The sequence below is a fragment of the Stegodyphus dumicola genome, chromosome 2 (assembly GCF_044657685.1).
Source record: "Stegodyphus dumicola isolate Sdum_Otavi_A_Nest chromosome 2, ASM4465768v1".
In the NCBI taxonomy this organism is placed as follows: domain Eukaryota; kingdom Metazoa; phylum Arthropoda; class Arachnida; order Araneae; family Eresidae; genus Stegodyphus; species Stegodyphus dumicola.
In genome coordinates this window covers 264,213,320-264,228,746 of record NC_140769.1, presented here as the reverse complement: position 1 = coordinate 264,228,746, position 15,427 = coordinate 264,213,320, and the positions used below count along the sequence as shown (strand labels likewise).

The 15,427-nt window shown below is 31.4% G+C and overlaps 1 protein-coding gene across 2 annotated transcripts in view; it reads left to right on the top strand.

Annotated features, from left to right (window-relative positions):
- TTLL12 (Tubulin tyrosine ligase-like 12) overlaps window positions 1-15,427 on the top strand; it is a 56,951-nt gene that overhangs the window by 3,681 nt on the left and 37,843 nt on the right. For both annotated transcript variants that reach the window (XM_035351354.2, XM_035351352.2), the window contains exons 3-5: window positions 3,771-3,865; window positions 5,162-5,326; window positions 9,895-9,931. In XM_035351354.2, the coding sequence (XP_035207245.1) occupies window positions 3,771-3,865; window positions 5,162-5,326; window positions 9,895-9,931 (297 nt within the window). The remainder of the gene's footprint in view (window positions 1-3,770; window positions 3,866-5,161; window positions 5,327-9,894; window positions 9,932-15,427) is intronic.

The following is a 15,427-nucleotide window of genomic DNA, read 5'->3' as shown; positions in this document are numbered from 1 at the left end:
TACACTGCTAATGTCCTAGCTAGTAACCTTTATCACCTTAACAAAATGTCGCCAAACTACCTGTTACCATATTCCAAAGATTAGCCAAAAATTGAATAAAATGAAAAAGGATGAGCTAGCTTCATCTCCTTGCATTGGGAAAAAATCTAATTCTCAAGTGCAACTCATTTGTTACTACCTAAGGAGAAAGTTTTAATGCAAAGTGCGTTCATTTGAACCACTGTGAGTGTAACTGTAATGTGAGCAGAGAAGAATAAAATAAGAATAAAATAAGTAATGTACTTTCGTGATTTAACCCTTTGATGCATGCAATATTATTTTTTTATATTTTTTTTAACTAAAAACTCTAGAAATTGAATATTATGATCCTAGAGACAAATAATATATGAACTAAAAAAAATCTACGGTACTTTTCCGTTTCGCCGGCGCAAACCTTGCCAAGTAGACTTTATTGGCGAAAACACAGAGTATACACATAAAAAGTGTTGACAAACGTTAGTTTTAAGAATTTTTTATTTTGTAGGTATAAATATTTTAATATAGTTTAAAATTTTGTAAAAAAAGCCAATAAATTGGTAAAAACACATTAATTTAAGAATTTACGACGCTTTCATCGTACAACATCCTGATTCGTCGGTTCATATCACGTGACCCCAAGCGATCTCATCTCACGTAAACTACGCACAAAAATCTAATTCTCTCAGTAATTATCTACATTAATTTCAAGTTTAAATCTTAATTTGGAATACAAGTTTAAATGCAAGAATTATTTCAATTCGTACCAATAGCTTACTCAGAAATTATGTAAAACCGCAGTGCTTTACTTCGCTAGTGCATTCTCATTAGAATTGATGACCCTTGGCTTTGCCCTTTTCTATATTTTCGCCTTCGGGTAAGGGGTGTGATTGCATCCTAATCAACTTAATTACCGCGAATGGCGTTAGGGCATAAACTGAACTATCTGGTACAAATTCTATATAATTGTATGCTAGCATTGAAAGAAACAATCAATCTGATAAGAAATAGCTGGGACTTGTTTTGAAAATAAGGCGTGAAAGGTTACCACCGAGGATATTACGTTTGGCATGAGTTGTACCATTATTGTCGACTTTATCGCCTGCGCCGGCAAAACTGAAAAGTACCAAATCTACTCTCTCCCATTGTTCTGTGGGTGTTGGTCGCACTCTGAAACCACCGCGCGTCTAGGACTTTGAAACTTGCTGAGGTAGTAGGGAGAAAAAAAAATTTACCTTTCTCCGTGCTCGTTTCCAATAAATGACAAAATTTACGAATTAAAAAAAAATGTATATGAAAGAATTGCATTATCTATATTTTTTACATCATTTTACAAAGTAAATCATCAGAAAATATTAAAAAATAAGCATTTATGTAATTTTCCTATAGCATTGAAAATATAAGTACCTACATAATATGAATGTTTGGCTAAATGGATTAAAAAAAAAAAAAAGACTCCGTGCATTTTAAAAAAATTTCAAAGAAGAAAATTTTTTTTGTGACACTGTTTAAGATGTTTTGTCTTTTTGGTATATGTATAGACCCAGCAAGTTTCGCACATGTATCTTCTATGGGGTTTCTTTCTTGTGCTACCAAATGTACACTACCTGGATCTAAATTTCACTGGTATATATCCTACGTTATTTAGTTTCGTTTCATCTGGCACATGAAATTTTTGTTTTTTTATGTTAATGGGGGGGGGGGCTTGGTCTTTTTGGCTTTGGTACGAATCGTTCGTTTCTCATTCATACTTATGTTATTCGTATTTCGACCCAAAATATGCAGAAAATATTTTTAATTTAGTTAAAACTATGCGATTTCTATTTTTAATTATAGCAAAGTATATTCACATTAAATTTAAACCACAGGAAATAATTTATAAAATCACAAAACAGTCAAAAGTCTTTAATCCGGACTCGTCGGGGCTTCAGCAATTCCGGATTATCGGTTTTTCAAGATTATTATAGATCATCAATTTAAATCTGGTAAGATGGCATGCAGAAATTATAAAATTAAAAATATGAAACAGTAATTTATGAAATAAAGAACAATTATGATCTAAAGGGTATCAAAATTTACAAAAAAAAAGCTTAATATTTATTTGTTTACTCTATTAAACATTTCTTTCAACGCGCTTGCGTAAAGCACTACGCATAGCTGAAATTAGAAAATTGCAACCAGAAAACTATTTTATGTGTATTCCTGATATTTATAATGATGAGGAATTTGATTTAAATCATATCAAAGACAGAGTACATCGAGATGAAATACTACATTTAGTAAGGAATTATAAGCCGAATAAAATAAAAACATCTGCCCCGAAGATAAGGGCAGTGCTGACAGATCAACTTCCAGTTTATTGTGTGCCACGACGCTCCCCCCCCTTCACAGAGCAGCATGATAAACAGATTTTGGAATGATTAGAGAAACAAAGGATATGCCTTTATCCGTTTTTTGCAGCAATTCCACTTTTTGTTTGATGGACATTGAAACATGCTTTCACTTTGTAGATCCTTTGGCAGCTTCAGAATCGGAAATTCTTTTTGACATAATCAAAAGTTCAAGCTTACTTTTATAAAATTGCTCTAACAGTCTGCAAAAAATAATAAGTCGGATCCAGTTAGAAGATTAAGGAACAACGCAATCTGAAACATTAACTGAATTAGATAATTTTAGCTTGGCTTATACCATCTGTTAGACATTAAATGCACATGCGCAGAAAGTTTGTAGCTTTGAGGTCCGGATTATAGATCATTTCTGATTATGGACATCCAGATTAAAGACTTTTGACTGTACTTGGAAAGCAAGTGTGTTGAGATGAGAGAAAAATCTCTGGAAAAGAAAGACCTTTTCACTGGGTAGGTGCATGTATTGTTTAGTAATAATATAAATCTGTGGTTTCAAAGCCCCTTATCTATATGCGGGTAAAAATAAACGTTCCTTTTTGAAAAGCAAGCAAACTCCATTATGAAGAGCAGTGGTTTCAAGGTGCGACCACCGAGCCTCTAGAGGATTGTGAGCATTGTGGTACAGTGCTCTAGTGGCGCAATGGTTGTGCCATGAAACCACAAAGCAAATACCATAAATATAAATAGGCTTTTTTTATATATGCAGTTTAATTATTGCAATTTTTTATTGTTCACTATAGAAATCATGATGTGCGATGAATAACTTTTGAAATTCAAAGTTGTTTATATTAATAAAAGAAAGTTATTTTGTCTCATTGAAAACAAATTTTAAAAGGCATCCGATTTGAAGTGCTAAGACTTAAAACATGTATGATTCTGCAGTCATTTTGTGTTATTTAGAGGTCAAAGATCAGTAATCAATTGATTTTGACTCATAAATTTTGGAAAGAAGAGGAGAAGAAAATTCGAAAATTGGTGGTTTCAGGGCGCGGCCACCGTGCGTCAGAGGGTTAAAAAAGTAATTAATGGAATAAATGTCTAAATCATACAAATTTTTTCCCCCTTAGTTCTAAATAGAAATATTAACTGCATTGAAGCATATGTGCAAATAACTTGTCATTTTGAAGAAGTGCATAATATTAAAAAATTTAAAAGGAATTTAGTCTTATCAAAATTTATATGACATTTTATTGAAATTTGTATGTATTTCTTTACATGCAATTAATCTTATTATAAATTTTGAATTACCAAAATTTAACCAATTGAATTTGTATGCTGTGTATGTGTAGTAACTTTTCTCAGTAAATAAATATCTTATAGTTACTGATTTTGATGTATCATTCGTAGGTGTTTGTGGATGATCCAGAGGAGAAAAAGAATAGTGATTCTTATCATTGGCGTGTTTACACCAAATGTTCTATGGATCCAAATGATGATGAACAGTAAGATATTTCCCCCCCTCACCCAGAATGTATCCTTTTTTTATTTGTTTTACATATTTTAATTCAACTAAAGTCTTATTATCAGCTAGATTTTGCTGCTAACTATAAAATTTTAAAATGAATAAAGCCTTCAAAATGAATAAAACCTCCAAAATTAAGCAACACTTTTTCACACAACACACAATGAACCTAAATACAAAATGCTATAAAGTACTGCAGATATTTTTCCAAATTTCCCCCCTTTTCCGATTAAAGAACCGTGATTCATCCATAAATGTCACATGACATATCTCAGGATCTCTCATTTCTCTCAGACAAAATAATGCGTAATTGGAACTGTGTACTTCTCACATTATTGCCAAAGTCCTAGGTAGTAACCTATATCACCTACCAAAATGTCGCCAAACTCCCTGTTACCATATTCCAAAGATTAGCCGGTGAGATATCTATTTAACATTCTCTAAAAGTCCTACACATAGAATTTAATATAATATGCATAGAATCAACTGATAGACTTCTACTGAAAATATCTGATCCAATATAAAGAAAACAGCCAAAATTCTAAATAACTTCAGTTGTTTCTATAAAAAATGTACAGAAATATTTCAGTGTTTGAAAACATTATAAAATTAACAAAATTTTCTTGTAAGATTAAAAAAGATTGAATTTTAGTTTTTGAGTAGAATTTTTAATTTTGTCTAAATTTTAAAATGAACTATGACGTGGAGAAAGAATGAAAACTTTCAGAAGAGATGCAATTTTTTGATTTCAGAAAATATTTAAGTAATAATAAATGTATTTTATTTATTTTTTTCGCACACGACAGCACGGTACGAGTGATGATAACTTCTAATAGCTTCGGGAACTAAAAATTTACTTGTTCTTAAATAAATCTCATAAATTTATTGTATGTCTTGGAGAATAACATTCATGGGAGCGGACTTTCTTTCCTTCAAAGTCTCAACCTATGTCTAGGATTTGTTTCCCAGGAAAAGAGAAGCATTTATTCAGAAATTAGAATCAGTTAAGACTTTGTTTACTCACTAAAATAACATTTCACAAGATCAAAAGAATTTTCTTCTGAAATTGTGGTTCACTTTCATAAAGCCTTAACTGCTGATATTTAGGCCCACTGCACTCCCGGCCAAAATAACCATTTATATCAAAAACAGAAGTACCAGAGATGGGCTCCAGTGTAATTTTAGCTCTGGTTATTATTTTTGGTTATTATTGTGTGACGTCTAACTTCATATATTAATATATCATTTCATTAATAAACCTTTTTATTTTTAATAGCATTTATTTAATTGACCATGCATGGACCTACACGTACGAAAATGCACGGAAGTCTCTGATGGAGAATGAAAAACTGATTGACAGAATGTGTTCCATTATGAATATTTCGAACGAAAGCCGTCCAGTGAATGATATAATTGATGATATTCTGAATGAAATGTGGAAGTAAGTATTTTTTGGCAAATTTTTCCCTCAAAAAAAATTTTTTTTTTCCATAATACCAGGTTTTTTGGATTCTATTTGTCGAATTAATACCTTATAAGTAATTGGAAAAGAAATATGCTACTTTAGAATTTTAAATTAGCCCCTCTACTGTCCCTCCCAACAAAAAACATCCTACTTTGGCAAAGATTTTGAATAAAATATTGATTTTGAGTGTGAGCAGATATTTTCTCAAAACGTAAAATTCTAATTTCTGTCTAACATTTTGTTGGTATTTTTCTCAACGAATGGCAACTATATTAATTTTTGCTTTGCTCATTATTTCCATATAAAATGGTTTGTCACTTCTCTAATCTCTGGGAAAAAAATTTTTGCTTCTCAAGAATAGGAAATATCTCTGATCTACTTTAAGATTCTGTCAAAATATCCATCATACTAAAGTTGCCCCCTCCCACCAATCCCCCCCAATTAGAATTTTTTTATATAGTTAATTTTAGGTGTGGATAATTTTTGTATCAGTTTCAGTAATTGTGACTACTTAAAATATAAACTTTGTAGAAGTTTGTTTTGCTGCCAGTCATTTTAAACTATTGGTGCCACTGTAAAATGGCTTGCTTTGTGACAAATCTGGACTATTACATCTGGGTGGCAAAAATTACATTGAATTATAATTAAGGTTGTCTTACAAGTACTGCAAAACCTGAAAAACAGCTTCATATTTTTAAAACATTGTCATACAAAATACTGTGATGAAAAGTAAACTACAGTCAAAAGTCGTTAATCCAGACTCGTCGGGACTTCGGCGATTCCGGATTATAGATCATCAGTTTAAATCTGGTAAGTTGGCATGCAGAAATTATAAAATTAAAAATATGAAACCGTAATTTATGAAATAAAGAACAATTATGATCTAAAAGTTATCAAAATTTACAAAAAAAAAAAAAAAAAAAAAAAAAGCTTAATATTTATTTGTTTACTTTATTAAACATTTCTTTCAATGTAAGTTATTTAAGTTGCTTCGTTTTTTATGTCATAATACATTCTCTTTAATTCTATAAACAGACATAATTTCTTGTTCAGTTACGAAGTTCTGCAGTTCAAGTCCTATAATTGCTGTGTCGAGAATACCGACTAATTTGTCAGTCGAAATTTTTTCGTTTTCAATAACCTCTGTCACTTTCTTCGCTAGACGAGTAATTTGATTTAAATCATATCAAAGACGGAGTACATTGAGATGAAATACTACATTTAGTAAGGAATTATAAGCCAAATAAATTAAAAACATCTGCCCTGAAGATTAAGAATAGTGCTGACAGATCAGCTTCCAATTCATTGCGCACTGCGGCGTTAAAGATAAACAAAGTTTAGATAAACAAAGGATATGCCTTTAACCATTTTATGCAGCAATTCCACTTTTTGTTTAATGGACTTCGAAACATGCTTTCGCTTTGTAGATCCTTTACATATTAATAAATATATATCAGAAATTCTATTTGACATAATCGAAAGTTCAAGCTTACTTTTATAAAATTGCTCTAACAGTCTGCAAAAAATAATAAGCCGAATCCAATTCGAAGATTAAGGAACAACGCAATCTGCAACATTAACTGAATTAGATAATTTTAGCTTAGCTTATACCGTCCGTTATACATTAAATGCGCATTCGTAAACGTATTTTGAGCACACGCATATTCGCAGCCTACAAACTTTCTGCGCATGCGTCAGATTGACGCATGCGCAGAAAGTTTGTAGCTTTGAGGTCCGGATTATAGATCATTCCGGATTATGGGTGTCCGAATTAACGACTTTTGACTGTACTTATAAATCATTGCATGATAACAGCATCATAGACATGTGTTTTCAGATTTCGAACATTTTAAATGCACATTTAATGATTCATGAGCACAAGAAGAAATAAATGTGTATACCTCTTTGTGTTTAATATTTTTTAATTAACTAATAAATGTTTACTGAAAAAGCAAAAAGAAAACTTGAGCATTCAAAATCTGAAGACAACCAACAGCTAAGTAGTAAAATCATTAAATAAGGGTAGTTTGTCCTGGGTTGGATTCGAGACAAATAGGCGAGCCCATGGGCATTTTCATGGCTTAGCCCATATGTAATCTGGATATAAGCCAGTTTCCTTTAGATCTTTGCCAGCTTAGCCCATATGTAATCTGGATATAAGCCAGTTTCCTTTAGATCTTTGCCAAGGCATCTCTCCACTTACCCAGCATAAGCTTTGCATATTTTTGCCACAATCAAATAAATAAAAACAATCAAAATCTGAAAATGAATAAAGGTTAATGCTTCTTATAGCTGTTAGTAGTATTTTGAGCTTGTGTAATTAATCATTATATGCTAGTTAAATTCTTCTTGTTTTTACAAGTCATTACATGAACATTCATTTTAAACTTTTAAAGTCTGAAAACTATGTGCAGTGTTATCATCAGGACTGTGGAGTCATTAGAGAAAATGTGCGACTCCTGGAAAGACTCCGACTCCCTGATATTTATATATATGTGTAAACATATACACATGGGTTACAGCTTATTTTTGTAATATAAGAGAAGTAATAGATGATACAGGAAAAAAAAAAATTGATGGCATAGCAAATTATTTATATTAATTAGCATTTATTGTGGAATGGAAAAACTGGCATTAGTTATTTCTAAGAAACAGTATAGCTTCCGTAAAATCTTCTTTGGAAGTTCATAGATGGCTTTCTTTGCCTTTTTAATTTGTTCGTCATCCAAGAAAATTCAGTGTTTCGGTCCTTCATACATTGAATTCAGCAGGATCTCATTGTCTAGCAAACTAGTTTCTCTTTTCTTCATTGAAGAAATAATTCCTTCTGCAACAAACCCTCCATTTCAGAAAGAACAAGCATCACATTCTTCCATTCTCGCCTCCTGTCAGTTCTTCAGATTGCAGCCTTTTTTGTGGTTACATACGGTATAGAAAGAAGAGTTTCCAATTCTGCAAGATCATTCCACAGTCTTTCTGTTAATGAAACGTTAGGATTATCTACATCTTCTAAAAAAGTTCTCAATTCTAGCAATTCTTTATCATCAAATATGAACTTCCTTATTGGGTTGCTTGATCAATAGTTGCTCCTTTTCCTGCTTGCTTCCTAAGAATGGCATCAATTTCGGGAGCTATTACTGTTTACCAGTGAGATTTGTAACTAAAGGAATCTGTTTAATCACTAATGGCAAATATCACATCCATCCTCCTCTCGTATATTTATTTATTAATATGTCAATAAAATATAAAATAACTATTTATTAATGTATATAGTTTATAAATAAATCGCGAACGGGCTGGTTGCATGGACGTTTTCGTGGTTTTCCCCATGTGTAACGTGCATACGAGCCAGTTCCCCTTAGAAAGTCCTCCACAAAGGCATCCCTCCCCTTAGGCAGATAGCCCTCGTGTGCTTTACCATAATTAAATAAACCAAACCAATCCATAAATAAAAAAAGTTTTTAAACTGCTTTATTTTATCCTGCAATATTTTGTACAATAGTAATTTCCCCCCTTGTGTTATTTTCTCTTCGCTGTTTTTATCATGATGTTTCTGATGGACACCAGATATATCTGAGATAAAATAACATGCCAAATTACAATTATTGGAGGTGTTAAGGTGACAAAAATCAGTGCAATATATATTTGTAAATTTTCAGGACTAGTTTCGAAGGTTGAAATAGAACCGTGTTCAGCTGCAGAAGTAAAAATGATAAAAGAGAAGCTTGTGCTCAAGCAGTAATATAAGAGGAAGAAAGTTAAAATTTGCAGTTCTGTACTTAATAGAGCCTATTCCAAATATTAACTCTGGTATATATGATTCCTTACCAGCGTGGTTTTATTTACATAGGTCAAACTAAGAGAGCCTTAAAATTTGATGCGAAGAAACATGAACCATGTATTAGGTAGGGAAACACATAGCTCCTCTGTTGTTTAACACTGTTTCATAATTGTTTTCATATTTCATCAGTAGATGGTGCCAATACCTTACCTTCCTTTCTGTCATCGTTATTGCTAAAGCACTAGCTTCTCTTTTGCCATTTGCTCTTATGCAGCTGAAGAAGAAAGTTCTATGTCTAAACTTTCAAAACTGGTCCTTCAAATTTATGAATATAAATCTTTTTGCCTTCATACTTCCAGTAACCATCAACTATATGCCAGTTCCATGTCTTAATAATTTTTGGAACTCGTATGTAAATGCTTTGAAATTTGGAAATTTTATATCTAAATTGTTAACTGTGTTGCATGTATATATTACTTCAGTTGGATTTTTTAGTTTGTCATAAATTTACAAATTAACTGCATTTTCTTTTTTATAATTTATAATAAAAGATCTCTGTAATGTATCCATTATGTTTATCATTATTTTATATTGTGGAAATTTAATAAAAATTTATTACTGTGTGAAAGTACTTTGTGTTGAATTAAAATATTTATCTACTAATATTTTCATTTGTGAAGGTAAAATTTTGTTTCAAGTTTTAAAAATGTTCTTCATATAGTTTTTTGGCATTATTCAATGCAATCTTATCCCTTTGTTTCAGATACAATAACTCATACAGTGTGTACAGCACAAATCGGGTTAGTGTTTCGTTTCTATTTACGTATTTAATTAACAGTTTATGAAGTTATCTAATTTTGTTAAAGAATTTTTATTTTCCAAACTTCTGTTTTTCATCAGTTTCTGTTTTTATTTTGCATATATGTGTAATTATATTTAGAAGTAAGAGAATAAATGCACATTTCAAAATTTCAAACAGTATCAAAAAGAATTTAATGAAACTCATTAATGCAATCATCAATCAGTTGTATACTGTGTAGATGAGTATTGTCTATAAAATAGCACTGAGATTTAACTGTGCATTTTACGCTTCAAGATCTCTTCATGCTCTGAATAGTTAGGAAGCTTTTGTCAAACATAAAAGATGTATTTCTAGATGATGACACCTCTACTCTGGAGCCCATTTTCCAGGTATTGGAGGTTTGTTACAACAGTATTCTCAAACTGATGGCCTGCAGGTCGCATGCAGCCCCCAAAGCTATTTTATTCAGCATGTGAATACATTTCTTGTAAATTAATTAGCATCATTATGACAAAAATTTGAAGAAAAAGTCTAACATTTTAATGATTTGGAGTCCAATTTGCCATTACTTTTATTACGAAAAATGAAACTCTCCAGAATATCTAGAAATGGAGCTAATTAATTTATGCTATCATATAAATCTTATTCTAAGATTTGAAGACACAAATTTGATTAACTCTTACTAGTAGTTGTCAAAAAATAAATATTCTCAGTTAGGAATTTTTTCAATAAGAATAATCGATTTGCTTGGGAGTACATTTACATGTAAACAGTTTTTTCCATAGTTGAAAATTAATAACTCTACGAAAATAACCAGACTGCCGATGAGTATTTACAATTTCTGATGAAGATGCTTTCTAGCAGTTTTCTACCTCATGAAAATTGAAACTCCATGAGGTGTTGCAAGTTTCGTTATTTATTCTCAAATTTTGTCCCTGTTGAGAAGTTATATATAAATATATATTTTTTAGTTTAAGTTAAAAGTAAGTTACTTAGTGGTTACTTCAATATATTACAATTATTAAAATGAAAGTCAATCTGAAAATTTAATATTTAGCTGTCAGTGCATTTGAACTACAAATTGTGACCAATAGAAATATCTTGCAGATACTAACTTTTTAATTTCAAACAGAAAATAAGTAAAATTAATTTTTTTTTCTTTGCATTATTTTTTAATTTTGATAAGTATGTAGTAAAAATTTTTTAGTTTCATTAATATGTTTTGTTAACAAAGAAACAAATCTTTCCCCCCCCCCCCTTTAATTGCAGCCATCAGCTACTTACAGATTATGCATATATGGTCCATGTGCAATCTAAGTTTGAGACCCCAGTTTTGTAAAATCCTTAGTTTCTCTCCTAATGAAGGTATATCGAGAATCAGTGTCTAGGTTGAGTGTAGACTTGTCACTGGAGAGAACTACAGATATGAACTTTGTTTTAAGGGCGATGTTTTTTGCACCATGCCAGATATGTTCTCTTATGTGAATAAGTGAATTGGATGCAAACATTATGTTTTTCTATCAAAGAGTCTGCTTTCAAAGCCTTTAGGAAATGGTTAGCCTCAAACCCGAGGTTTCAAGAACAAGAGAAAGCTATGTGTGCATACCAGTCCTTTGGTGTCTGGCGTGAAAATCCCAAATGTCGTCTTCATTAGGTAGCATGGCTTTACAAGGCACTTAGACCTTCTGTATATGGATTTGGTCTTCTGAAACTTTTCACAGATTGTAGACAATATTATATGTATAAATATCAGCTTATTTGCAACCTGAACTCGGTTGGTCCAACGATTTTCCTGGCCCCTTACTTTATTGTTAGTGCAAGAGTTCTCAACCTGCAGGGAATTTTGTAATTTTAGGAGAGAAATGTGGCTAGCCTTTTATTTACCTGTTATGTATATAGTTTTAAATTATGAATGTAGAAAACTAATATTATTCAGGTTTTGGTATTTATCAATATTTACTATACATTTTGTTGTTTAATTCCTAAAGCATTAAAAAGCAATCTAAATGTAATTAAATATGTATTTTTTCAAGTTTTTTAAGAGAAAAAGGGAGAAGAATGATTTTCTAGCAGTGATGAAAGAGGTGCACAGGGTAAAACAAGTTGTGAGAACCCTTTTACTAGTTGTTACTCATTTTACTATACTACTGCTTTAACAAATCTCAGAAAATTTTGCAGCTTTAATGATTATCTCCAATGTGTGTGTGCAAAGTTAGAACAAGCAAAACTTTTTTTAACAGATATTTCAGTGCCACCTATGTGTACAAGTACAATTACATTGTTTGATAAGAGTGTAGTATGTGATCCACCACTTCTAATTGGTTAGTTGTTTCTCAGATGGCACAACTAAAACACTATTTTTAAATATGAAAATAATTAAGAATACATATAAAGAAGTTCCATTAATTTGTTTAACAACCCATTAAATTTTGAATCCTGTTAAATTTAAACTTTAATAACTTCGTAATTTAAAAAAATTTTTAAAATCTGAAAGATTTCAGATTTTACATCAGGCCCAAAGGAGCGTTTTTTGAATGTTTTGTGTGTTACCTTTATTTATTAAATATCATATTCTTCGCACTTAAACCATAAAATTTAGTTCAACAGTAATATTGCAAAAAAATTTTAAAATGAGCATGTCTTTAGAATTTTCGATACACGGTCTCGCACGCTGGAGATAAAAAAAATTCCCTCCTCCCGAACAGTGTTGCCATTGCTCACTTTGAAATCGTTGATTTTGTTAATCAAAAATTTGTTAACGTTTTATAAAATAGGAAATTGATAATAAAACAGATTCGAGCTTCCAGATGCCCATATTTGGGTAGAAACCTTCGTTATTCAAAATTTGATGTCTCTAAGGTACTGTTGTTTTATCACAATGTGAGAAAAACATATGTACACTTATGCCAATTCTTCATTATTAAATTTTTTTTAAATATAATACAGGGCTATAATATTTGGTGGCCACAGTTTGAAAAGTAAACCGACATTTACCGTAAACAAACACAAAATGCTGAAACGAAGTTAATAGCCCTTCTGGGCTGACGCCCTTTGGGCTAATAATAATAGCTTCATAAAATAAAATTCAGTGGCTTTCATATTTGAATGGGAAATAAAATGTTTGGAAAAGAAAGAGTTACAGCAACAACCACACTTATTGGTGTCTTTCTGAAAAATAACTAACTAACCAAACATGGTAGATTGTATACTATATCATATATTTGATATCAGGGTTATGATATTAGATTGTATTATTATATGACCACATATTTTATGGTTTTATTCAGTATTTTTTGAGAAATTTCGAAAAAAAAAAAAGTGTTCATTTTCTTAGTTTTGAATACTAGTATATGGAATACCGTATACAAAGAAAAACTTTAATGAATTTAAAATTTTGTTTGAAAAGTAAAATCCTGCACTATTGTGATAAAGATAGATAAAATAATATTAATATGTAAAAATTTCCTGTTTATATGACTTTTATTTGTTTCTTTCTTTTCATTTGCATCTTGTTTTTTAATATTTATTTTTGAAATTAATTTTCTGTTCACACGTCAGGGAATTATTTCACATATCTCAATTTTCAAGTTTTAAATACAGATTTTATAAAATTGTAAAATAGAATAGGAATTCTGATCATATATGCTAAATGACAAAACATGCTTCTCATGAATTATTGATTTTTATACCATGAGGTTTCAGTTCCTCTTAATGAGTTGGGATCTCTGTATGGTATCAGCAATAATTCTCATATTGTATTCTTTAGCTTTGTATTTTAATTAACAGTTTCAGTTTAATTATTTATAAATTCCAATTAATAATTTTCACAATAGTACACATTTGCATATATATATATGCACATTAAAGTTTGCTTTATATATATATAAAGCAAAACATTTTATCCTTTCTTGTATGTATCTTAATTTAAATTTTCTTGGGTTTTCAATTGAAAGAACTGTATTTCCTTATGAATTAGTTGAAATTTTTAATTTATGACTACTATCTTGTATAGTCATGACAATTTTGAACAATTCTTCCTTATATGAGAATTTTAAAATGAACTGGTGTGCATAGCTGTATTAGTTAATATTTAGGAAGATTTGTTAGTCATATACTGATTTGTATTCTTAATACTTTAACTGCTAGGCAAATGTTGTGGCGTAAATATCTATAACTATAATACTTGGCAGTAAAGTGATGAGGTATATTGTTATGAAATGTACAGGCGTGGTAAGATAGCTTTCCCGCAAACCAGTTTTAGGGTTGCCATAAAAAGGGCAAAGGAAGGCATGGTTATCACATATGGCGAGATCACCCATTTGGCGACAAAATTGGCAATATCCCATGGACGGATGGAGAACCTTCTGGAATGAATTCTTACCGGTTAGCCCAGAATGTTCTCAGAATGAAGTCGAAAGTTATATAAACCCTGCTGGTTCACAGTCAGTGGGTGGGTGTGCCTCGTCTAGAGAGTTCAAGATAGTTGGTGTCTCATCTACCGAGTCAGTCCGTGTGGAGGCGATCGAGTTGACAGCCCGGCAGCGAGTGCCGAGTGCATCAAAAGAGTCTCTTTGTATATCGTGGTTAGTGCATAGTCAAGAGAGCATGTTGAGCTCCGGGAACGACTGAACTGAAGAGTCGGGAGCTGTGCTCTGTATGTTGTCGATCGCATCACATGTTGTAGCATGGAGATACATGGAGTTCCGAGAGTGACCGAGCAGAGTCGGGAGCTGTACTCTGGTGCTTTGCAGTGAAGCTGTCTCCACCGTTATTGCCTGACATTGTGAAGTCTGTGTCGCTGAACATGTCAGCCTGTTTATAACAGTTCAACGACTGTAAAAGTCATTTTAGAGCTGTCCTGATTAATATTGGTAATACTGATTAATATAAAGTGTGTTTCGATATCCCATCAACTGCTGTCATCATTATTCACTCCAAATCCACACAAACCCCGTATGAACGTGAAGGAAGAAAATAACATAACAACTGGTGTCAGAAAAGAAAAATGCAACAATATGTAACACAATAGTGACAGTTTGATGAAGTATACATTAACACTATATTCGTATTAGTTAGATTCTGGTGAATTTGGTGTACTCACAAATATGTTAACTGTTTGGTTACTTTTATGGATAAATTTAAGAAATAGATACCCTCTGCTGTAGATAATCAACTACTCTCTTCTGTTAATGGTTGGTATATTCATAACTATTTTATTAATTTGTTAGCTTAAATTTCTATAAAATAAGCTAACAGAATTTTAACTCGTAGAGCTATTAATCTTAAGCAATGGTTGTCCTCTTAAAAGTCAGCAGTTTCCTGTACAGACCAGTTTATGAGTTGTTGGACAAGACATAAAGATTTCTCAAAATCATATAGTAACAATAAAAGGTGGTGGGTTTTTTCCCCTCCTCAGTTGTGTGTTTAGTTTCCAGTTATTTTCTAAAAATTTATGTCCTATGTAAATGTCTAAAGAAAGATTTATTTAAATTAC